The sequence below is a fragment of the Coregonus clupeaformis genome, chromosome 26 (assembly GCF_020615455.1).
Source record: "Coregonus clupeaformis isolate EN_2021a chromosome 26, ASM2061545v1, whole genome shotgun sequence".
In the NCBI taxonomy this organism is placed as follows: domain Eukaryota; kingdom Metazoa; phylum Chordata; class Actinopteri; order Salmoniformes; family Salmonidae; genus Coregonus; species Coregonus clupeaformis.
The window spans coordinates 10665633-10691994 of NC_059217.1; the positions used below are offsets into that span (position 1 = coordinate 10665633).

General features: G+C 44.6%; 1 protein-coding gene across 1 annotated transcript in view; it reads left to right on the plus strand.

Annotated features, from left to right (window-relative positions):
• Window positions 1–26362, plus strand: part of LOC121540455 (SH3-containing GRB2-like protein 3-interacting protein 1) — a 143748-nt gene that overhangs the window by 36920 nt on the left and 80466 nt on the right. Inside the window, 2 exon segments of the mRNA XM_041849332.2 lie at window positions 656–801; window positions 11600–11644. Of these exon segments, the coding sequence (XP_041705266.2) occupies window positions 759–801; window positions 11600–11644 (88 nt within the window). The 5' untranslated portion in view covers window positions 656–758.

A 26362-nucleotide genomic window follows, 5' to 3' on the forward strand; every position in this document is an offset into this window, starting at 1 on the left:
TTCTGCCAAGTGTAATAATCAGAGTGATGAGTTCAGAAGGCCAGTGAGTGTTATGACATACTCTGGCAAAGTGTCAGAAATATAGAAAGAGATGCACTGTTAGAATACAACCAGCAGGAGGCAGCAGAGGCATGTGGCACTGATGTCTGCTGCATAAAGTTTGTCTTTCCATCCTGTTTATTGTACAGTTTACAGTTTTATTTCCTGCATACGTAAATGAGAGACTGTTAAAAGTAGGAGGATTCATCCTATTTCAGCGTATTTCTCTACTAATCTCACAAATTTTCCCTGTTCTCAACCTTATCTCTCTCCTTCATCTCTCCTGTCTCCCTCCTTCATCTCTTTCCTCATTTCCCTCTTTCTCCCAGGGTGCTAGGGGTTAATGCCACTGGCCCAGTGTGCAGTGCAGTGCATAGAGAAGTGGCTCTGTTCTATACAGGTCAGGTACACTCAGGCTGTTTGTGTATAGTCACCTTCACTGACTGACAGCGGCCCAGACAGCACTTCTACAGAAGGACATTACCATTCTCCACAGGTCCTTCAGTGTGTGTGTGTGTGTGCGTCTGTCCACTCAGCCAGGGAGCTCAGTCAGGTGCAGTCATCCTCACCCCTCCTTTAATGCGACTGGTCCCTCTCTTTCTTTCCCTCCTCACAGACTCTCAGCCATCCGTCTCTATTTCCATTCCTTCGTCCCTCCATCCCGCTATGCGCCTGTGGATATTCCAGATATGAGACCTGCTCCATGGAGATTGCTGTAGATGGCTGAGGAGCTGTGTACCGGCTGGTTTCGCATTGTTGCAGGTATGCACACCTCTCTCTCTTTCCTCACCTATCTGTCAACTTCCTCTGAATGAATGTGCGTGGGTGTATTCCATTACTGCACTGTAACTGTGTGCGTTGTGGTGCTTACAAGTTTGTGTGTGTTCTATAGTTGTGTTGTCTTTTTATGGATGTGCGTGTGTATGTATACATACCCCTCCCAAATGTACCAGTTACTCTCTTGGTTGTGTTTGGTGCAGAGGCGTCACAGGGAGGTATAGTAGAGAGAGGCCCACAGTGTAGAACAGAACAGTGCCCCTGTGATCTGCTGCTGTCCTTAAAGGATCCTCTAGTCTAGCTGCAGTAGAAATGGGTCAGGAGCTAATACAGTTTGTGACTATCACACAGCCAAGGCCCAGAGAGGGTAGAGCTGCAGCACAGAGGGGTAGACAATGGGTAGGTGCTCTTTTCACTCTGCTTTGTCTCTCTCTCTTCATATCTCACTCTTTTTTTTCTTCTGTCTGTTTCTCTCTCTTTCTCCTGTTATCTTTCTCTTCTCCTTTCTGTGGGTTTTGCTCAGGACTGACTGTGTTCAGCTCCTCCTGCTGGCTATCTGACTTAACTGCTTGTAGTTGTGCAGAGTGCTGCTACTGATGGGAGCTACCATTATCTTCCAAATGCAGGGGTCCCAGACTCCAGTCCAGGAGAGCAATAGCATGTGCATGTTCTTTGTTTCAGCCGAGCTCTACCACTATTGCTTCAGCTAATAACTTCATCACAGTCTTCAGTTTAGAGCTGAGTTGGAACAAAAGCCTAAATACCCTGGACTGTAGCTCTCCTGGGCCGGAGTTGGAGACCCTCGGTCTGTATGGTGCTTGTTGGTCAGTACGCATGTGTCAATAAGCATGCTTGCAGTAAGCTGTTATTGTGACAGTGACCTACCATTCCCTGAGCTGTACTACAGTTTTCCAGCCATAGAAATAAAGTAACTAGAACGGACAAAGCCCCTCAGACCACAGCAATTTCAAATCAAAATCACATTTTATTTGCCACATGCTTCGTAAACAACAGGTGTAGACTAACCGGCCCTTCCCAACAATGCAGAGAGAAATAAATGAAATATAATAGCACAAGGAATAAATACACAATGAGTAATGATAACTTGGCTATATACACGGTGTACCAGTACCGAGTCGATGTGCAGGGGTACGAGGTAATTGAGGTAGATATGTACATATACAGTGCATTCGGAAAGAATTCAGACCCCTTGACTTTTTCCACATTTTGTTACGCTACAGTCTTATTCTAAAATTGATTAAATAGTTTTTTTTTTCCTTCATCAATCTACACACAATACCCCGTATTGACAAATCGAAAACCCGGAAATATCACATTTACATAAGTATTCAGACCCTTTACTCAGTACTTTTTGAAGCACCTTTGGCAGTGATTACAGCCTCCAGTCTTCTTGGGTATGATGCCACAAGCTTGGCACACCTGTATTTGGGGAGTTTCTCCAATTCTTCTCTGCAGATCCTCTCAAGCTCTGTCAGGTTGGATGGGGAGCATCGCTGCACAGCTATTTTTAGGTCTCTCCAGAGATGTTCGATTGGGTTCAAGTCCGAGCTCTGTCTGGAACACTCAAGGACATTCAGAGACTTGTCCCGAAGCCACTCCTGCGTTGTCTTGGCTGTGTGCTTAGAGTCGTTGTCCTGTTGGAAGGTGAACCTTCGCCCCAGTCTGAGGTCCTGAGCGCTCTGGAGCAGGTTTTCATCAAGGATCTCTCTGTACTTTGCTCCGTTCATCTTTCCCTCGATCATAAATAAATAAAATAAATAAATAAATAAATTGGTCATTTAGCAGACGCTCTTATCCAGAGCGACTTACAGGAGCAATTAGGGTTAAGTGCCTTGCTCAAGGGCACATCGACAGATTTTTCACCTAGTCGGCTTGGGGATTAGAACCAGCGACCTTTCGGTTACTGGTACAACGCTCTTAACCACTAAGCTACCTGCCGCCCGATGATCATGTCTAGTCTCCTAGTCCCTGTCGCTGAAAACGATCCCCACAGCATGATGCTGCCACCACCATGCTTCACCGTAGGGATGGTGCCAGGTTTCCTCCAGACGTGTCGTTTTGGCATTCAGGTCAACGAGTTCAATCTTGGCTTCATCAGACCAGATAACCTTGTTTCTCATGGTCTGAGAGTCCTTCAGGTGCCTTTTTGCAAACTCCAAGCAGGCTGTCGTGTGCCTTTTACTGAGGAGTGGCTTCCGTCTGGCCACTCTACCATAAAGGCCTGATTGATGGGGTGCTGCATAGATGGTTGTCCTTCTGGAAGGTTCTCCCATCTCCACAGGTGAACTCTGGAGCTTTGTCAGTGACCATCAGGTTCTTGGTCACCTCTCTGACCAAGGCCCTTCTCCCCCGATTGCTCAATTTGGCCGGGCGGCCAGCTCTAGGAAGAGTCTTGGTGGTTTCAAACTTCTTCCATTTAAGAATGATGGAGGCCACCGTGTTCTTCAAAGCTGCAGAAATGTTTTTGGTACCCTTCCCCAGATCTGTGCCTAGACACAATCCTGTCTCGGAGCTCTACGGACAATGCCTTCGACCTCATGGCTTGGTTTTTGCTCTGACATGCACTTTCAACTGTGGGACCTTATATAGACAGGTGTGTGCCTTTCAAAATCATGTCCAATCAATTGAATGGACCACAGGTGGACTCCAATAAAGTTGTAGAAACATCTCAAGGATGATCAATGCGAACAGGATGCACCTGAGCTGAATTTTGAGTCTCATAGCAAAGGGTCTGAAGACTTTCGTAAATAAGGTATTGATTTTCGCTTTGTCATTTTGGGGTATTGTGTTTAGATTGAGGATTTTTTTTTATTTAATCTATTTTAGAATAAGGCTGTAACATAACAAAATGTGGAAAAAGTGAAGGGGTCTGAATACTTTCCGAATGCACTGTAGGTCAGGGTAAAGTGACTAAGCATCAGAATAGATAATAAACAGTAGCAGCAGCGTATGTTATGAGTCAAAAGAGTCAAGAAACGGTCAATGCAATTAGTCCAGGTAGCTATTTTGTTAACTATTTAGCAGTCTTATGGCTTGGGGGAAGAAGCTGTTGAGGGTCCTGTCGGTACCGCTTGCCATGCAGTAGAGGAGAGAATGGTCTATGACTTGGGTACCTGGAGTCTTTGACCATTTTTAGGGCCTTTTTCTGACACCGCCTGGTATAGACGTCCTGGACGGCAGGTACCTCGGCCTAAGTGATGTACTGGGCCATACTCACTACCCTCTGTAATTCCTTGCCAAGCAGTTAATGGTGTTGGGGTCTTGCACGGCCACGCAGTCGTGGATGAGCAGGGAGTACAGGAAGGGACTAAACACGCACCCCTGAGGATCAGTGTGGCGGATGTGTTGTTGCCTACCCTTACCACCTGGGGGCGGCCCATAAGGAAGTCCAGGATCTAGTTGCAAAGGGAGGTGTGCTGAGCTTAGTGATGAGCTTGGAAGGCATTATGGTGTTGAACGCTGAGCTGTAGTCAATGAACAACATTCTCACGTAGGTGTTCCTCTTGTCCAGGTGGGAGAGTGCAGTAAAGATTGTGTCATCTGTGGATTTGCTTGGCGGTATGTGAAGTGAAGTGGGTCCAGGGTGTCTGGGATAATAGTGTTGATGTGAGCCATGACCAGCCTTTCAAAGCGTTTCATGGCTACAGATGTGAGTGCTACGGGGCGATAATCATTTAGATAGGTTACCTTGGTGTTCTTGGGCACAGGGACTATGGTGGTCTGCTTGAAAGATGGAGGTATTACAGACTTGGTCAGGGAGATGTTGAAAATGTCAGTGAAGACACTTGCCAGCTGGTCAGCGCGTGCATTGAGCCTCCTAGTAATCCGTCTGGCCCCACAGCCTTTTGAATGTTAACATGTTTAAAGGTCTTACTCACATCGGCTACAGAGGGCGAGATCACACAGTCGTCTGGAACAGCTGGTGCTCTCATGCATGGTTCAGTGTTGCTTGCCTCGAAGCGGGCATAGAAGACATTTAGCTCCTCTGGTAGGCTCCCGTTGTAATTCGTGATAGTTTGCAAGCCCTACCACATCTGACAAGTGTCAGAGTGGCGTAGTAGGATTTGATCTTTGTCCTGTATTGACACTGCCTGTTTGATGTCTCGTTGGAGGTCTTAGCGGGATTTCTTATAAGTGTCCCGCTCCCTGAAAGTGGCGGTTCTATCCTTTAGCTCAATGTGGATGTTGACTGTAATCCATGGCTTCTGGTTTGGATATGTACGCTGAGTATACAAAACATTAAGAACACCTGCTCTTTCCATGACAAAGACTGACCAGGTGAATCCAGGTGAAAGCTGTGATCCCTCATTGATGTCACTTGTTAAATCATTTTCAATAAGTGTAGATGAAGGGGAGGAAACAGGTTATAGAAGGATTTTTAAGCCTTGAGACAATTGAGACATGGATTGTGTATGTGTGCCATTCAGAGGGTGAATGGGCAAGACAAAATATTTAAGTGCCTTTGAACGGGGTATGGTAGTATGTGCCAAGCGCACCGGTTTGTGTCAAGAACTGTAATGCTGCTGGGTTTTTCACGCTCAACAGTTTCCCGTGTGTATCAGGACTGGACATCCAGCCAACTTGACACAACTGTGGAAGGTATTGGAGTCAACATGGGCCAGCATCCCTGTGGAACGCTTTCGACACCTTGTAGAGTCCATGGCCCGACGAATTGAGGCTGTTCATTATTAGTAAGGTGTTCCTAATATTTGGAATACTCAGTGTATGTACGGTCACTGTGTGGACAACGTTGTCGATGCACTTATTAATGAAGCCGGTGACTGATGTGGTAAACTCCTAAATGTTATTGGATAAATCCCGGAACATATTCCAGTATGTGCTAGTGAAACAGTCCTGTAGCTTAGCATCCACTTCATCGGACCACTTCCGTATTAAGTGCGTCACTAGTACTGTACTTCCTGTTTGAGTTTTTTCTTGTAAGCAGGAATCAGGAGGATAGAGGTATGGTCAGATTTGCCAAAAAGAGGGCGAGGGAGAGACTTGTGTGCGTTTCTGTGTTTGGAAGAGTTTTGTCGCCTCTAGTTGCACAGGTGACATGCTGGTAAAAATGAGGTAAAACGGATTTCAGTTTCCCTGCATTAAAATCACCGGCCACGAGAAGCGCCGCCTCTGGATGTGCATTTTCTTGTTTGCTTATGGCCCTATAGAACGCGTTGATTGTGGTCTTAGTGACAGCATCAGTTTGTGGTGGTAAATAGACAGCTACGAAAAAGATAGATGAATTCTCTCTTAGTAAATAGAATGGTCTGCAGCTTATCAGGAGGTATTCTTACTCAGGTGAGAAAAAACTAGAGAGTTTCTTAACATTTACAGCTGTTGTTAACAAAGAGACACACCCCTCCCCTCTTCGTCTTACTCAAGGCTGCAGACCGGTCTTGACGATGCATGGAAAAACCAGTGAGATGTACGGTACCAGTGAAAAGTTTGGACACACCTACTCATTCAAGGGTTTTTCTTTTCTTTTTACAATTTTCTACATTGTAGAATAATAGTGAAGATATAAACTATGAAATAACACATATGGAATCATGTAGTAACCAAAAATGGGTTAAACAAATCAAAATATATTTTATATTTGAGATTCTTCAAAGTAGCTCAGCGTTCAACACCATAGTGCCCTCAAAGCTCATCACTAAGCTAAGGATCCTGGGACTAAACACCTCCCTCTGCAACTGAATCCTGGACTTCCTGACGGGCCGCCACCAGGTGGTAAGGGTAGGTAACAACACATCTGCCACGCTGATCCTCAACACGGGGGCCCCTCAGGGGTGCGTGCTCAGTCCCCTCCTGTACTCCCTGTTCACCCATGACTGCATGGCCAGGCATGACTCCAACACCATCATTAAGTTTGCCGATGACACAACAGTTGTAGGCCTGATCACCGACAACGATGAGACAGCCTATAGGTAGGAGGTCAGAGACCTGGCCGTGTGATGCCAGGATAACAACCTCTCCCTCAACGTGACCAAGACAAAGGAGATGATTGTGTACTACAGGAAAAAAAAGAGGACTGAGCACGCCCCCATTCTCATCGACGGGGCTGTAGTGGAACAGGTTGAGAGCTTCAAGTTCCTTGGTGTCCACATCACCAACAAACTATCATGGTCCAAACACACCAAGACAGTCGTGAAGAGGGCACGACAAAGCCTATTCCCCCTCAGGAGACTGAAAAGATTTGGCATGGGTCCTCAGATCCTCAAAAAGTTCTACAGCTGCACCATCGAGAGCATCCTGACTGGTTGCATCACCGCCTGGTATGGCAACTGCTCAGCCTCCGACCGCAAGGCACTACAGAGGGTAGTGCGTATGGCCCAGTACATCACTGGGACTAATCTTCCTGCCATCCAGGACATCTATACCAGGGGGTGTCAGAGGAAGGCCCTCAAAATTGTCAAAGACTCCAGCCACCCTAGTCATAGACTGTTCTCTCTGCTACCGCACGGCAAGCGGAACCGGAGCGCCAATTCTAGGTCCAAAAGGCTTCTCAACAGCTACTACCCCCAAGCCATAAGACTCCTGAACAGCTAATCATGGCTACCCGGACTACTTGCACTTTAACTCTACCCACATGTACATATTACCTCAACTACCTCAACTAGCCGGTGCCCCCGCACATTGACTCTGCACCGGTACCCCACTGTATATAGCCTCCCTACTGTTATTTTATTTTACTTCTGCTCTTTTTTTCTCAACACTTTTTTGTTGTTGTTGTTTTATTTTACTTTTTTATAAAAAAATTAATGCATTGTTGGTTAAGGGCTGTAAGTAAGCATTTCACGGCAATGTCTACACCTGTTGTATTCGGTGCATGTGGCAAATAAAATTGTATTTTATTTTATTTGATCCATGTCCTTGTTCAGCCACGAATCCGAGAAACATAGAATATTACAGTTCTTCAGGTCCCGTTGGTAGGATAGTCTCGAGCAGAGCTCGTCCAGTTAGACTGCAGTCCCATGGGTCTGCTGTAGCCGGCCGCAACCGGGAGACCAATGGGGCGGCGCACAATTGGCCCAGCGTCGTCCAGGGTAGGAGAGGGAATGGCCGGCAGGGAGGTAGCTCAGTTGGTAGAGCATGGCGTTTGCAACGCCAGGGTTGTGGGTTCGATTCCCATGGGGTATGAAAATTAAAAAGAATAATGTATGCACTAACTGTAAGTCGCTCTGGATAAGAGCGTCTGCTAAATGACGTAAATGTAAATGTAAATGTAAATGTAAACTATTTCTATGGTTCCGGATGATCTCTTCCTTTTGTCTTTTGACAGGGCTGTGCAGGAGCTTCACACGGGTAAACAGAGAGGACTGTGGGATAGCTTCCGCTTTAAATCCCTATGAGATACTTTTGGCCATGCAATGTATGTGGACACCTGCTTGTGGAACATCTCATTCCAAAATCATGGGCATTAATATGGAGTTGGTCCCCACCAAACTTTACAGTTGGCACTATGCATTCAGGCAGGTAGTGTTCTCCTGGCATCCGCCAAACCCAGATTCGTCCGTCGGACTGCCAGATGGTGAAGCGTGATTCATCACCCCAGAGAATTTGTTTCCACTGCTCCAGAGTCCAATGGCGGCGAGCTTTACACCACTCCAGCGCATCTTAGGCTTGTGTGCGGCTGCTCGGCCATGGAAACCCATTTCATTAAGCTCCCGACGAACAGTTATTGTGCTGACTTTGCTTCCAGAGGCAGTTTGGAACTCGGTAGTGAGTGTTGCAACCAAGGACAGACGATCTTTACGCGCTACACGCTTCAGCACTCGGTGGTCTCGCTCTGTGAGCTTGTGTGGCCTACGAACATCGCGGCTGAGCCATTGTTGCTCCTAGACGTTTCACAATAACAGCACTTACAGTTGACCGGGGCAGCTCTAGCAGCGCAGAGATTTGACAAACTGACTTGTTGGAAAGGTGGCATCCTATGACGGTGCCATATTAAAAGTTACTGAGCTCTTCAGTATGGGCCATTCTACTGCCAATGTTGGTCTATGGAGATTGTATGGCTGTGTGCTCAATGTTATACACCTGTCAGCAACGGGTGTTGCTGAAGTAGTGTATCTAAGGCACTCCTCTGCTTTCCTGTTCTCTCCTCTCCTGCCAGCTCCTCTCATCTCTTTTCCCTCATTCCCTCATCAGCTCTTCTTTCCTTTCCTCTGTTGTTTACCCTCATTTCTTTCAATTTTTTTCTCATCTCTCCTTCCCTCAATCGGTTGTCTTGCGTGTCCACCTGATTCCCTGTGTTTCTCTATCTTGTGGCCTCCTTGCCCCTCTCATTCTGTAGTAGTCTCTGGTGACTAAGGTGGCAGTTTCCCAGCCCCTTGCTGTATAGTCATGACTGAGTCAGTGTGTCCTGCTGGTTGTTCTTCTTCTAGTTAACACCAATGTCTCTCCTCTCAATGCCACCATGTTCCAGAATCAAAACACAGCATAGGGCTTTAGGCTTTATTTAACAAGTCCCCTCCTCCCCTCTTTTTCTCACTGCTCACCGGCTGGTGGCTAAATCTCCTCTGGGGAACAGTGGCGGAGAGTAACAACCTCGTCTGGCAGAGCTAGGGGGTAGCCTGAAGGATGGAGGGATGGAGGGAGAGGGGGAGGATGGGATAAAGCTGTGGGCAGGGAGAGGACTCCTCTCAGGAAGCATCTGCTGGGTGTTAAGGATACAGAGGGAGGGAGGGAGGGAGGGAGGGAGGGAGGGAGGGATGGAGGGAGGGAGGGAGGGAGGGAGCATGCCATGGCTTAATGAGGGGGGAGAGAGAGAGGGGGAGAAAGGGGCAGGGAGCAAGCAAGCAATGAAGAGTGAGGGAGAAAAAAAGAGGAGAGAGGAAGAGGGAGAGGGAGAGCATTTCACATGGGCTTGAGCATGACTCGGATAATGCATTGTGCATGAAGAGACACAGGGCTGGCTCAATTTAAAGTGTGACAGACTGACTCATAAACAGGCAGGACAGCATGTCTCTCATCTGTGTTCCTGTGTATGAAACGTAACTTACATCTGTCTTTAAATCTGAATCGTTTATAGATATAGTATATTCTGCAGCTGCAAGTGATTTAGTCATTTGTTGTGTAATATTATTTGTATTACAAGAGTAGCTCTGTCAGTATTATCGTGGCTGCTGTTGTTGTTGTTGTTATGGAGGCTTCAGCAGTACTTGGCTAATTGTCAGTCTGTCCTGCAGCTCATGTCTCTCTCTGTTCAGTCTCTGCTCCATAGCCAGAAACATAAACATCCTCTATCTCCCTCTCCTCTTCTCTCTCTATTCCCCCCCACCCCCCATTGCTATCTCTCTCCCCCATCTCTCTTGTTCTCCCCCTTTTCTCTCTTTCACTCTCTTTGTCTTTGCTCCATTAGTGGTCATCCCTTAACCTCTGGCACCATCCATCCCCGCATGTAAAAATAATCACCAGCCTCCATGCACACACACACACATCCACACCTCCCTCCCTCATTCTCTCCCCTCCCTCCCTTCCTCCCTCTCTCCCTCATCCCCTCTCGCTGGCGGCAGGCTGAGAGTAGCGGTACACACTCCTCCCTCCCTCCCTCCCTCCCTCCCTCCCTCCCTCCCTCCCTCCTCCTCTCCTCAATCTGGGTCTATCCAGGCTGAGAGTAGCAGTAGCAACATAAACGATAGCTGACCGTAGCTCCTCCCTCGGTTGGGCTGGGTCTGGAGAGGCAGCTGTACACAGCGTCGGTCTCCCTGACGTCACAATGATTGATCGTTATCCCCAGTGGCAGTGGCAGTGGCAGCAGAGAGGGAGGGGCGTAGAGAGAGAGGGATGGTGGGAGGGGGAGAGAGAGAGCAGTCATACTGAGCCAGCAGGCAGAGCAAAAACAGTGATATAGAAAAGGGAGGGAGACAGAGAGAAGGCAGAGCACTGTGTAAATACTTTTAAAATACAGTCAACCTACAGAAAAATGAATATGCCCGCTAGGAGGGGAGATACATTTGTTCTGTAACCAGGATCAGGGTGTGTGGGTTCGTGAGTTTGTGTCCTGAACATGGGCTGTCAGTTCACTTTAACCTGCACGTTATTCTGGCAACGAGCAAATAATTAATCTCATTCATCGCTCGGCAGAGTCTGCATACGCAAAAGGTAGGCAGGGGAGGGGTGTGTGTGCGTTATTTATGTTCGCTTGTGTGTGTGTGCGTGTTCTCTATGCGTTAACATGTCTATGTTTGAGTTTGCCTGTGTGTGTGGGTAGGTGTGTGTGAATGTGTGTGCGTATAGATGCGTGTATGAGGGAGGGATGGAGGGAGGCTACTTGTTTGTCATTCTCTAGGGCCAGGCTGTCATGGGATGCATGCCGAATGCATGTGACTCTGCAGAGAACCTCAGGGATTGGCTGAGAGCAGCTGTGATCTCAGCAAGCCTCCATCTCTCTTTCTCTTTGCTCTACCTCCCTCCCTCTCTACTCTTCTATCTCTTTCTCTTTTTTTCCAATGTTTTTTTTTCTCCTCCTCTCAGCATCCTTGGCTGATTGTGTAAGTTAGAGGCGCCGTAGGAGTGGAAGCAGCATCCATGGCCTAAGCCCCAGCCTCTCTCGGGCTACTGATCGGCGCTGAGCCCAGCCAGCCCCCCTCTCTGCCCAATCGCGGTGCATGGACCATGGGCCAGTAGACAAACAACGTGTGGGGGTGTTGGTGGCTGTGTGTTAGCCGTAGCGCTAGGTTAGCCCTGTGTTAGGTTCTGTTCTCTATTCTATCCGTGTCATCTGGTAACCAGGGGCTTCTCTCCCCTGCTTTCTTTCCAGGCTCCTTGGAGATAGAGGAATGCAAATCTGCAATCATGATGGAAGGTAAGACACACTTGAATGTATTATTTATCCGCCTCCTCATCTGCTAGCTGTGTGTGTGTCGGTGTGTGTGTGCGTCGATCGGTGTGGGTGTTTGGCAGCTTCAAATGTCATAAGCAGCCCTCCTATTTTGAGTGCATGCATTCCAGTGATCTTGCATGTCGTTTGGTGGGAAGGGCACAGCCACTGTAGAGAACGTCTCTCTCTACCATGCCAACACAATGGCTGAGCTAATTGAACACTGTGTGTTTTTTTCTCTCTCACCGTCTTCCCTTCCCGTTGTAAAGGATTATTGGGATTTATTGTGCAGAAGGGCTTATGTGCCCAGCTGGCTAGCTTGTATAAATTCTCTTTGTATGGAGCGGCACACACACACACACACTACACACACAGGGTACACACGGTGTGTTCTGCTGTAGCCTCTATCTGCGCGGCCACTAGCCTGCTTGCGTTGCGAGGCCATTTTCAAACGGAGGTAGCTGCGTTCGTTCATGTGTGCACCCTATGGATAGATTGATCTGTCACAGTCACCGCTGTTCGGAAAACACACATGACATTCTGGGTGTTGATGACATCATCTGTCTGCAGTGATGGAGAGAGCGAGGAACCTTTATTTACACACTCTGTAAACGACAGGATTCATTTAATACATTTAATCTGCCTGCTCCATTTTGAATCTCATCTCCATAATCTACGACGTACAGAAAAGCAATACAGATCTATAATCTATTTGTGCTGTGATTTATCTTCAGAAAGTGTCACTGTTGTGGCAATATTACTATTAATCTGGATGTATACTGAACAAAAATATAAATGCAACATGCAACAATTTCAACGATTTTACTGAGTTACAGTTCATATAAGGAAATCAGTCAATTGAAATAAATAAATGAGGCTCTAATCTATGGATTTCACATGACCGGGCAGGGGCGCAGCCATGGGTGGGCCTGGGAGGGCATAGGCCCACCTAGTTGGGAGCTAGTCCCAGCAAATCCGTTTTTCCCCACAAAAGGGCTTTATTACAGACAGAAATACTTTTCAGTTTCATCAGCTGTCCGGATGGCTGTTCTCAGACGATCCCACAGGTGAAGAAGTCGGATGTAGAGGTCCTGGGCTGGCGTGGTTACACATGGTCTGCGGTTATGAGGCCGGTTGGACGTACAAATTCTCTTAAAACGACGTTGGTCCAAATGAACATTCAATTATCTGGCAACAGCTCTGGTGGACATTCCTGCAGTCAGCATGCCAATTGCACACTCCCTCAAAACTTCAGACATCTGTGGTATTGTGTTGTGTGACAAAACTGCACATTTTAGAGTGGCCTTTTATTGTCCCCAGCGCAAAGTGCACCTGTATAATGATCATGCTGTTTAATTAGCTTCTTGATATGCCACACCTGTCAGGTGGATGGATTATCTTGACAAAGGAGAAATGCTCACTAACAGGGATGTAAACAAATGTGTGCACAAAATTTGAGAGAAATAAGCTTTTGTGCGTATGGAACAATTCTGTGATTTTTATTTCTGCTGATGAAACATGGGATCAACACTTTACATGTTGCGTTTATATTTTTGTTCAGTATATTTAAGCATGATCATTTTATGTTCATTGTATGTCTATACCATCAGCACCTTGGCGTTCCCCCTACATTACGGTAGAAACATGTTGTTAACCATCGGCTGGCTCTGCCTGTCTGTGTGTTTAGACAAGAGTGATCCAGCCTGTCTGTCATCCCCAGTCCCTGGCGGCCCGTTGGCAGTCACAGGTTGTTGGCTTGGCTTGTGCTATAGAAATAAAATTACTAGAACGGTTATCCCCATTCAAGTCAATGTTCTGTGGCCTAAGGAACTTTTCCTGTTCTAGTAATTTCTATGGCTTCTGCTCCAGAGTCCAGCCACATAAGAGGACATTAGGGTACAGTGATAGAATTGTATCATAACAGCAGGATTGAGTCTAGTGGAAAACACGTCAGAAAGGCCACCAGAAAACCCCCATGATTTTTAAACATGGATAGAACCCCTGATTCTCTCATAGTGACATTCACACAACACAATCACTGATCAATTTGGCCTAGCATTCATACTGGGTTCTGACATTGTTTTCAATCTAATTATTTCAACCAACCCAATAGATATCTATTGACAGACACAACAGTTTTGTGAGATAAATCCTGTACATCATGTGCTCTCTGTCTTAACTAGTGTATCATAATGGTGTTACTCTTGGTCCCGGATCGTGACCTCTGGACAGGTCACATGATGTGATGCTTTCGGAATGGTCATCAACACCAATGGTTTATCATGACATTGTTCCAGTTCACCCCAGTTAAAGCTCTTCACTTCCCGAGTCCATTGACAGTGACTGATGAGATGTTGAGTCAGTACAAAAAGCTATAGGTTATAAGACATGCCCTACAGCCCCCAGTGACTTTGTGATCCACCCATCACTCCCTCCCTTCCTTACTTCCTCTTCTCTCCTGTGTGCATGCCATCCACCTGAAACCCTGATGAAGGAAGCTTGCTGTCAAAACATTGGTTATCATTACATGTTTTGCATTGGGGCTAGAGTGTGAGGCTATCTATTCCTTTCAAAGTGCGTGCCATGCTATCTATCTATCGATCTATCGATCTAGCATATCTATCTATCTAGCATACCTATCTATCTAGCATATCTATCTATCTAGCATACCTATCTATCTAGCATATCTATCTTTTTGGCAGAGTGGAGATTATGCTTTGCTAGCTAGCTAGAGATCCGGTCTGGCAGAGGCTTCCCTGCAAGTGTCACGGGCGAGGTGTTAGGTAACGTTAGGTAGGGGTTGGAGGTTGCATGGGGACGAAAACGACAGTCACGCTGTGCCTTTAAATAGCCCTCCATTAGCATGGCTAGCGCTGTCTTAGCGTGGCTGTGTGACACTGGATTACTAACTGTCAGGTGTAAAGCGGACGTTAATCCCTGTTAGCAGTGCTGTTTAAAGTCCCACTGCCAGGAGGACCGAGAATGGGAACGTTACTATACCGGAAACCATAGAGAGTTGTATCTCTACAGAGTAAACACCCGGCTTAGCTGTCAAGGATAGATGTGAAGGTATAGTGTAGGTGTGCTAGTACTGGAATAGATCATATAAGTGAAACTGGTTGGAGGTACTCAAGGACAGGTTTGGGAAACACTGGAATAGGTGGATGTACTGTAGGTTCCTGGTATTGTTGTGGAGAAACAAGACTTATTACATAATCACCATTGGGTGCTTATTATGGTATTATTAAGTCATGTTAAGGTTGATAAGCAGGGACTAAACAGTTAACCAACCATACAGGCAGATCTTGAGACGCCCTCAGGACATGGAATAAGACCCCAGAGGGAGCCCTGGGTAACCGCCTAATGCTATGTGGTATGGTTTTAATATAGTTGAAGCTGTGACGGCAACGGGGAGGCCCGGGTGGTCCCAAATGGTGTCCAGCTAGGGCTAACACCAGGGCTATCACCACGGTTGGCATCAGGACAAGACAAGGGCCTAGGAGGGCCACTTTAAATAGGAGTTTTTAAATAGTGTTCTTGCTGTTTGTTTCCTGTGACTAGTTTTAGGTCTGTACTAGGTCCCACCCTAGCATTACACTACATGACCTCGCCCCTGAGGGTGTTACCATAGTTCCCAGGGTTCTCCCTCCCTAGTCGGTTGGTGCCAACCTCAGCCTACAACACCAACCCTGAACACTAGCTAGCATATAGCCACACTCTCATCCTGAACCATAAAACAATACTAAAAGCAAAGATAAGAATTTACATTAATCCCATCATAAACATGACATTGAAGCCAAAAAACAACATAGTAGTCCTTTGATCTTCCCTTGTTTTTTTATTAGCATAGTGTTGTGAGAGATGTACTATACCCCTGTGTTACTGTCCTGGTCTGTTGAGCTGCAGGGGCAGAGCTAGACAGGAAGCAATAGTGCATAATGTCAGGGCTTCTGGCAGCTCAGAAGGAAATGCCTTCATTGTGAAGGGAGCGTCACTCTGCTCTGCTCTGGCAGCAGATGCTTTTAGAACATGTGTTGGGACTGGAGATGTGTCTGTCGACTGTGGAGCGGACCAGGGGAGATTGGGGACGGGGGAAAGAGAGGTGAGGGGCAAAAGGGGGGGCAGTGACATCTGGAGGTATTCTCAACAGGTGACCCGTTTGTGTGTGGAGCCACTGAGGTGTGAAATGGTGTGTGTGTGTCAGAATGAAGAGACAGGCCACAGAGGAGTAAGAGATCATTTTAGGGAAGAATAGGGTCTTAGTTGCTGTGAGGGACAATGATTCTGACAGAGACCCAAAGGACTCAAAATGAACTTCCCAACAACAAAGGCAAGCAGTAGGGACAGGAACTGGGCAGAGGAAGGGGACTGTCGTCTGGATGAATTGTCCTTCATTCACCTCTCATTCACACACATATTAACATCCACCTTTGGCTGTATTCTTGGGGTCATTGTCCTGTTGGATCGTAAATCTTCGCCCCAGTTTAAGGTCGTTTGCACTCTGAAGCAGGTTCTCATCAAGGATTTGCCAGTTTTTGGCTCCATTCATTGTTCCCTCTATCCTTACTAGTCTCTCAGTCGCTGACTCTGAAAAGCATCCCAATAGCATGATGCTGCCACCACCATGCTTTACGGTAGGGATGGTGTTAGACGGGTTATGAGCTTTACCTGATTTTCTCCAGACATACTGCTTTGTGTTCAGGCCAAAGAGTAAAATGTTTGTCTCATCAGACCACATAATATTTTGCCTTATGCTCTGAGTCTTTCACGTGCCTTTTTGCAAACTCCAGGCGTGCTGTCATGAGCCTTTTTCTCAGGAGTGGCTTCCGTCTGGCCACTCTCCCATAAATTGGTGAAGTGCTGTAGATACTGTTGTCCTTTTGGCAGGTTCTTCAATCTCAGCCAAGGAACTCTGTAGTTCTGTCAAAGTGGTCAATGGGTTCTTGGTCATCCTCCCTGACCAAGGTCCTTCTTGCCCAGTTGCTCAGTTTGGTCGGACGGCCAGCTCTAGGCAGAGTCTGGGTAGTTACATATTTTCTCAATTTCCCAATGATGGAGAACACTGTGCACTTATATAATTATTTGGTACCCTTCCCCAGATATATGCCTCATCACAATTCTATGTTGGAGATCTATGGACTGTCCCTTGGACTTCATGGTATAGTTTCTGCTCTGACATGCACTGTCAACTGTGGAACCTAATATAGAGAGGTGTGTTTATTTTAAATGTTTTATTATCCGTTTTTTATATGGAATTTTGCATTGTACTGTGAAACTGCATGAGGTGTTAAAATCCCATTTGTCAACCAACCTTTTACACTGGGTGAAAAGGGTCAATAGCAGGGGATATCTTTATCTATGTATTTCTGGATATCTGAAAGGTTATTAGATATAAGGAGTTGACATGCTCCAGATACGCATGTCCTTAATTTCATATACGGAGCTAAGATATTCTCTGTAATGGGACAGTTGCTACATGCATCCAATCTGCACCTCATAAATCTCCCTGCTACCGTATGAGTCCAGGGAGATATCTGGGGCGAGATACGTTTAAGACACGCACCTGATGTGCGTGCACCCGCTTACATATTTGTAGAATATTCTAACTCCGGAAAGGGTATGTGTCAACATGCTGACATAGCTAAGCCTTTATACTTTGGCATGAACGAATCCACATATTTTTTCAGAAATGTATCATATCTGTAGTCCTTACCTGATATATTATGTATCTGTATTTTTATTTAAATGCATAATTAAAATAGATATCCATACATGATATGTAATATTCATCCTCGTATGTCTGATCAAAAATGGGCTAACTCCGACTCATGATCAATGTCCAGCGGCCAAAGTATTTTACCTGTTTAGGCGCCAAAAATCATTGTGCTTCTTCACATGAAGGTGACATGTCTGGGTATACATTTGCACCATATTCAGTAGTAGGCTAAAAGTCACAAAGGCAAACATTGTCATATTTAATCCAAGTTGCTATTTCAAAGCACATCTCTGCTATTTCTGTTTAAAAATGCAGCATAGTAAATCCAGAGCTCCAATCACAGCACATGTTTTCTGGAAAGATGCAAACGTAGGCCAATCTTTGCTAAAAAATGTATTTTCTGATAAATAAATAAACTACAAGTTACACACCCTCAATACCCCTGCCTGCCCTGTTTGTTATGGACGATGGATGCGATGGGTGAAGATTGGGTCATCAGCGGCGGTCCCTCGCAGTCCAGAACCAACGTGGTGGTAGTGTTGGTCTGTGATCCACTCCAAACTGTCAATGCGTAAATCATGAAAAAATGAAATATGATGAAAATATTGCCATTTCACATAACCATACCACAAGGTAGCTACTCTACCTGCTTCATTCATGATGAGAAAACGAACTGTTCTTTTTGTGTTGCTATTTGAAATGCACTTCAAATAAAGTTTGAATTAAAGTTTGATTTGATATTGGATCTTTAATTGATGATTGTATGAATATAGACTCCATTAACTTTATAGTCTATCATTCTTATTAAGACGTTTAAAAAATATATGAACTAGGTTATAGGCCTACTAAATAGATGTTTGGAGTAGATTACCTGCTGAGCTGAACTGGGGTGTGATATGAGGACAATAGACAAGGTGTTAGGGGCTATTAGCATGTGTAAAGATCCATGACCTTCTAGAGCTGACTAATCAAGACTGGTCAAGCTCTGTTTTTATTCGGATTTCTCAATACTGAGCTTCTACTTAAAGATATTCTGATTTACATGTACACACTCGGAAAACAGGCCATTTTACGCAGTGTCTATCGGTGAGTGTGTGTATCTCTGTCCGTCTGTCTCTCAGTGAGTGTGTTTCTCTGTCCATTTGTCTCTCTATCGTTGATTATGTGTATCTCTGTTCATCTGTTTGTGCATCTGTGAGTGTATGTTAGCTATGTGTATCACTATCCGTCAGTCTGGGTATCTACGAGCGTGTGTTAACGAGCATAGCGGGCAAGCTCAGGTCACAGATTAGAGCCTTCCTGAGCATGTGATTAGGAGGCCTCTCTCTGTCTCTCCTCTTAGACACACACACAGGCACACACACGCACACACATTCACACTGCAGAAACTTCTGATGATTAAAATGTCTCTGTCAAAGAGCAGAAGGAAAAATAGATACAAAAAGAAAGCTAAGGAGAGATAGAAATAACTGTAGGAGTGGAGGGAGAGGGACAACGAGACGTGTATGGTGTGTGTCAGGAAAAGACAGGTAAACAGAGGAGGAGAGATGTAGAGAGAGAGGAAAACAGTCAGAATGCGTCAAGATCGACTGAGAGAGCGATAGCATGAGAGTAGGAGAGGAAGACGGACAGGGACACTGATAGTGTGAGAGGAGGCGAGGGAGAGACCGAGGGAGGGAGGGAGGGAGAGAGAGATGGAGGGAGGGGGGAGAGAGGGAGAACTCTATGGTCCCAGTGTCCACGGATGGCAGCCAGCGCAGGCCAATATTTGATTGAGTCACTGTCCTGCGTGTGACATCACTGGCCTCTGGGACTCCTATTGGCTCTGAATCAGGAAGTCCAGAGGGGGTCTGAGAATTATATAGGGGGCCAAATTACTCATTATACTCCCTACGAGAATGTATACTTTTCATTTTGCCCCTATTTGTACCCAAACAATGCCAACCCTGATATTGCATGCGGCTCTGCCACCCCGTTGCTCCAGCCATGTGCCCTAGCCAGAGGGCTGTGCCAGGCTGCCAGCCCATTTCATCTGATAATCTTTCTCTTCTTTTAATTAGAATGCTCTCTCTCTCCTCTCCTCCTCTCCGCTGAGTGTCCTCCATTTCCTGTTGATTTGATTGTGGACGTCCTCTCCTCCACTCCTTCCTTCCTTCCTGTGTTGAGGAGGGAGGTATGGATAGGGTAAAGGAGGAGAGGGGATGCCCTGAGGGAAGTTAGTGTGATAGCACTACTGGGTGATCTGAAAAGTCATAGTCAATCGATCAATAATATTATAATACTTTTAGCAAAAAAATTTTTTTAAATTCACAATCTGTAGAAGCAATGAGAATAGAAAGGTTCAGAACTTTTGTAAAACATCACAATACGGTTGAAATTTATATGGCAAATAGAAATCCTATATGGATGGTGTTAAGAGATAGATGGGAGGTATTGAATGGAGTTGAAGGATGGGACTAATAACAAATAACAACAAATAATAACAAAGATAGCTAATAATGTAAGCATACTGTGTCCATAATAAGTATATAGGTTGTATGTTGGGAGCTTTTGGGAAAAAGCACAGTTAGAAAGATATGGCATATAGAAGCAAACCGGATGGACATCATGAAAATGATCGGAGAGGTTGAGAGTAGAAGAAGTTCAGGAGCAAAAACAAAAACAAAAAACAAATATAATATAAGTATTGTAAAATTGACTGTGTCCATAAGGTGTATATAGTAAGTATAGGCTGGAAGTAGAGGCCTGGGCATTGTTGTTCACTAATTTACCCCAAGTAGGGAAAGGATGGCGGGGTTGAAACGTAATAAAGGGGAGTATATATATAAAAAACATGGGGGGCTGGAAGTGATGCAGACAATTACATTGATAGAAGTTACAATCTACACAAACTTCTTTTTTTTTTAGCTGAACCCATCCCCCCCCCCAAAAAAAAAAAGTTTGTGTGATTTATTTTTGTAATGTTTTATTAATCTCTTCCCTGTTCTCTTGCCACCATAACTAATTCAGCTGCTCCCACGCTGCCTAAACTAAAAGACTTTGGCAATGTCTCTCTCACTGGACCATAGTGTCTGAAAACGAATACACACTCTTATACAGACACAATATAAAAAGTACCCTGTTAGTTTTATTAATAGTGTTAGACTCACATTTGTGGGCAATCTTAGTGGGCAATCTGATCTCACTTCGCCAATAGATGTGCAGTGTGTTAGATTTGGATGGAATTCAACCAGTGGTTGAAGAGGATTTTAGATGGACTCAGCCACTGTATAGTATAGGTCATGTGTAATTCAACTCTGCAGCAGTGGCATCCATTTTGCTGTAGTCTATAGAACCTCTCTGTGTGTAGCAGTATGGCCGCCTCCATTTGGCTAGGTTTCTCTGTGATGGGATCAGTGCCAGCGCAGTAAAAACAGCTGTCAGTCACTGTGTGAGAGGGATGGAGACAGTGACACAGTAACGCAACATCAGAAAGAGTAGAGATTAGGATACTGTGAGGATGGGTGGAGGGATGAAAGGATGTGTGTGATTAAAATGTGGTTCACAGCTTGTGTGTGTAAATATCTCTGGCCAGCTGTTTGAAATGGCTGACATGTTTGATGTGTGTGTGTATGTGTGTGTGTGTGTATGTGTGTTTCATGTACTGTATGTGTGTGAGACGAGGAGTAGTACATCCAGTCAGCCAGCTGTGACTGAGCAATAGCTGAATGTGGAGCATCTTGGAGGGTAGGTGGTCTGTCTGTGTGTGTGTGTGTGTGTGTGTGTGTTTTGTGTATGTGTGTGGTTTGGTTGTACCAGAAGTCCTCACAAGGATAGTACAACAAGGACAAGTGTGGACATTTCATCGGTCCCCACAAGGTTTAGGGTTAGGGTTACAATTGGGGTTAGGGGTTATAGGTTTAGGGTTAGGTTTAGTTTTAGAGTTTGGGCTTAGGGTTAGGTTAAGGGTTAGAGTTAGATTTAGGGTGAAGGAAAATATAATTTTGAATGGGAGTAAATATTTTGGTCCCCACAAGGATAGTAAAACAAACGTGTGTGTCATGCGTGTGTGTGAGGTTCTGAGGGAGGAACTGTAGGATGAGTCATCAGTGTTCACTGTGTGGGCTGTGTCATTTCAAGGATGTCAGACTGAGAGACTATAGAAAAGAGCTGCGACAGTGTAAAAAGTGTTTGTTCTTACATTAAATAGCATTAGCAGTATTTCCATTCTCCATCCCTAAACCCAGTCCTACTTTGTATCTCAGCCACAGCCCCAACCCTAGCTTTTCCCAACCCAGTCCCAGACAACCTTTCAGTCTTGGTAATACTACATTTTACATTTTAGTCATTTTAGCAGACGCTCTTATCCAGAGCGACTTACAGTTAGTGAGTGCATACATTTTATCATACTGGCCCCCCGTGGGAAACGAACCCACAACCCTTGCGTTGCAAGTGCCATGCTCTACCAACTGAGCTACACAGGGCCAGTAATACCAGTGATAATTTAGTAGTACCACAACCAGCGTAATTTCCTTAGCCCCAGTCCCAACTCTATAGTCGGCCTAGTTATGACTGCTCCTCCCTGTCTTCTAACCATGCTGGCTGATCAGTCCATAGTCTGAGACACTATTGGTGCTCTCTGGACCTTACATCTCTCCTCCAAAAGCTAAGGAGAGGACAGCTTTGGCCCTTTGTGAGACAGTTAATTATTATGGTTATGTCCAATAAGGATTTTCTTAAGCAGCTTCATCCCTGCTGTCACAACGCCACTGGTACTTGATCTGATAATTATACACACACGATATGGATTTCATTCAAGTCAATGACATACACTATACTGTCCATTAGATATAAATGAATAGCTGTAATGCATTTGAGTCAGTGGTTTGTACCTGCACTTCACATCTATCTTAGGGATAATTTAGCAAAGATGCTTGCTCAGATGTCAGGCCAGATATAGCAGCACAGCACTCCTATTTACTTTGACTGAATCACACTGAGTGAATTGCACCAAACCACCTCCTATGAGCAGGAGAGTAGGAGACCTTGTGTGGGTGTCTCTGTGTGTCTGGGGCTGAGCTGTCATTGTAAAGACCTTTGGGATTAAGACAGGTATTGAGTCATCAGGTTTTCATATAATTACAGCAAATGATTTGGAGTCTACATTTACGTTACTGTGTTCATGTGTGTCTTTTGGGGGTTCATAAAGGGACAGCGTGTGTGTGTTTCCATGCGTGAGTGCGTGCTTGCATAGTCTAACTGACTGCGTGTGTGTGTTGTGTGTGTGTTTCACCAAGTTAACTCACAAATGGACCTCCTGCCAGTCCTCCTCTCTCTTGTCCCTATGTGATGGATGACTCATGGCCAAATAGGATTTCATTAGCAGACATTAGCCCTCTCACTGAATAGAGGACCCATTGATTTTCACCATCAGCATAGAGAGACAGGAGACTGGGCGAATCAGCAAAAATACAACACAAAAAAAACTGCCTTTTCAATGCCTACTGTAAGACTACTGTAAGAGCCCATAGAGCTGAATGGCTGAGGAATGAAAGGGAGAACAGGTTGATGGTTATTCTATCGCGCTGTCTTTGTAAGACTCTAGGCTGACGTCATAGTGAGACAGTGTGTGATGTGTTCTGGCCTTGGTCTGGAGTCTTGTGCAGGGCTTGACATTGACTTTCTTAGTCACTTGTCCTTTGGACAATCCTTTGGACAATATTTCCAAAAATATAGAAAAATCATGGGCCAAAAACTGAAAATTGTGTGATGCAAGGAACCACTTTTAAAAAATGTGGTCTTTGCATATTCAAGCCTGTCTCAAAACACTGCCCCTTTAAGGCTCTCCTGTAGGATAGTTGGCCACCCTTCATAGCCTATAAAATATTGCAACATTACAAAATTACAGCCAAATACATTTTACGTCTTTATAAAATAATTTCCTCATTCAATGAATCAGGGATCCAATGGCTAAAGTATGCGACTTCAAGGCAAGGTTTCTAACTAAGACATGTTTATATTTAACCTTGTAATACTAAAATATTCAGGTTTCAGCGGAGATCTATTTACAGCATGGGAGTTTTGTCAATTATGCTATTCTAATAATATTATTTTTTACGTTGTCAGAATGACATGGCCAATGTTGAATAGAGGTGAATCCCAGCTTTCCAACATGCAGGTGATGACACACCATGACTTTTCCTGGATTTTCTTGACTGTACGAACCCTGTTTGCTGACCAAAGAAATGATGCTATAACTGTACAAATAACTCCCTACACGCTCCAGACTAACAGTTTCCCCTAACCTTTTCAACAAAAATAATCTTATTCAAGTCATTATGAAGTAATTCACAATGCTTTAATAAGAAATGTTAATAGACTACTGAGATGGTATTCAATAAATACGTTATTACATATAACATGTCCAAGAAGGAATGCATGATTCAAAATGCAACCTAATCCAGTGATTGTCATACATTTTGGGGTGATAATTAGGCTATTTTTGTTATATTTTAATCTGGGCTCCAGAATTGTCAGATTTATTTGTTCAATAGAGATACATTTGCATTTTGTCTTTATGTGCAATAATATTATATATACTGTATAGGCCTAATTCAATTTATGCTAATTTACCACCTGAGGAAATGGAAACTCAAACACATTAGCTGTACTGAACAAAAATATCAACGCAACATGCAACAATTTCAAAGATTTTACTGAGTTACAGTTCATATGAGGAAATCAGTCAATTTAAATAAATTAATTAGGCCCTAATCTATGGATTTCACATGACTGGGAATACAGATATGCATCTGTTGGTCACAGATACCTTAAAAGAAATGGGCCTCACAATGGGCCACAGGATCTCGTCACGGTATTTCTGTGCATTCAAATTGCCATCGATAAAGTGCAGTTGTGTTTGTTGTCTGTAGTTTATGCCTGCCCATACCACAACCCGCCACCATGGGGCACTCTGTTCACAACGTTGATATCAGCAAACCGCTCAACCACATGAAGCCATACACGTGGACTGTGGTTGTGAGGCTGGTTGGATGTACTGCCAAATTCTCTAAAACGACGTTGGAGGTGGCTTATGGTAGAGAAATTAACATTCAATTCTCTGGCAACAGCTCTGGTGGACATTCCTGCAGTCAGCATGCCAATTGCACGCTCCCGCAAAACTTGAGACATCTGTGGCATTGTGTTGTGTGACAAAGCTGCACATTTTAGAGTGGCCTTTTATTGTTCCCAGCACACCTTTAGTAATGATCATGCTGTTTAATCAGCTTCTTGATATGCCACACCTGTCAGGTGGATGGATTATCTTGGCAAAGGAGAATTGCTCACTAACAGGGATGTAAACAAATTTGTGCATAGAATTTGAGAGAAATAAGCTTTTTGTGCGTATGGAATATTTCTGGGATCTTTTATTTCAGCTCATGAAACATGGGACCAACACTTTACATGTTGCTTTTATTTTTGTTCAGTGTAGATTTCTAACTCTAAATATAACACCTACTGCTAGTAACCATGTATTAATCTAACAGTATATGTAATGTCCTAAAAATAACTGTGCAATGAGGCCTAGTGCAGTCGCGATGGCCAATTTGCAATTTCTAAACCATATCAGATATCTTGATTGTAAGATAGTGTACTTTGAGCTCAATAATGATCGTTGAGAAATACAGATTATAGCTACAGAGAGCTGAGACCCTCCTCTCTTTAATATGGACAACTAGTTGCTTCCAAAGTTGTGTTTTTGTCCTTCAATTGCATTTTGAAATGTTATACAATCATGAGGGGCACACAAGGGGGGAGAGAGAGTGTGAGAGGCTTGTTTAGTACAGCAGCCGGCCCCAGCGAAACAGCCAGGCACAGCGGCAGGGGAGACACTTTTGTTACAGGTATCGTGAGGATGGTGCACTTCACTGTTTAACAAATGCATGGTTTTATCCTCCCCCAAAAATAGGACGTTTTGATTGAGGTGACCAGGTAGAATGTGCAGCTTGCACCAGTGGGACCAATTAAATATTTAACTCGCACAGCCGAGTCAAAGGGTCAGAAAATGCGACTATATGGTCGCAGTCTGGAGCCCTGCACTATTAGCAAGGAATATGAACAAATGCGCACACGTTGCATCTCGCAACTGCGGATGATTGAAAGACCTCTCCTGCCTGTCAATGCAATACAATTCTACTCCGATGGGCTTTGCAGAAATTGGGAGAATCAAATCAAATCTAATTGTATTTGTCACATGCGCCGAGTACAACAGGTGTAGACCTTACAGTGAAATGCTTACTTACAAAGCCCTTAACCAACAATGCAGTTTTAAGAAAAAATAAGTGTTAAGTAAAAATAACAAATAATTAAAGAGCAGCAGTAAAATAACATCAATACATCGCATCCCGAGGACACTGATACAATTTTGATACAATTCTGATCGGAGTAATTGTTTGATATTGTGATTTTTGTGTGTTTTTTTTCCTCGTCCATGTCGGTGTGCGTGTCTGTATGTTATATAGTTATACTCTACAGAACGCAAGACAGGATTGTAGCCCAGACAGAGCGCAAAATGTCCAGTCAGAAAATATTGTTTCTCTCTCTGTCAGATGCATTGGCATTAGGCTATAGCTAAACCATTTTTTGTTATTTTTGTAACAGACACTCCTTAACTATCTTGTGTCTAGCTGTTTAAAAAAGTAGCCTATATAGCCTTCTAGCTCCATTCGATAGACTATGAATATGACTGAAGGCTACGCTTTATCGTTTTACATTGCCTTCAGAAAGTATTCACACCACTTCACTTTCTCCACATTTTGTTGTGTTACAAAGTGGGATTCAAATGGATTTAACTGTCATTTTTTTGTCAACGATCTACACAAAATACTCTCTCTGGCACGGCAAGCGGTACCGGAGCACCAAGTCTAGGTCCAAACGGCTCCTTAACAGCTTCTACCCCCAAGCCATAAGACTGCTAATCAGATGGCTACCTCGACTATTTGCATTGA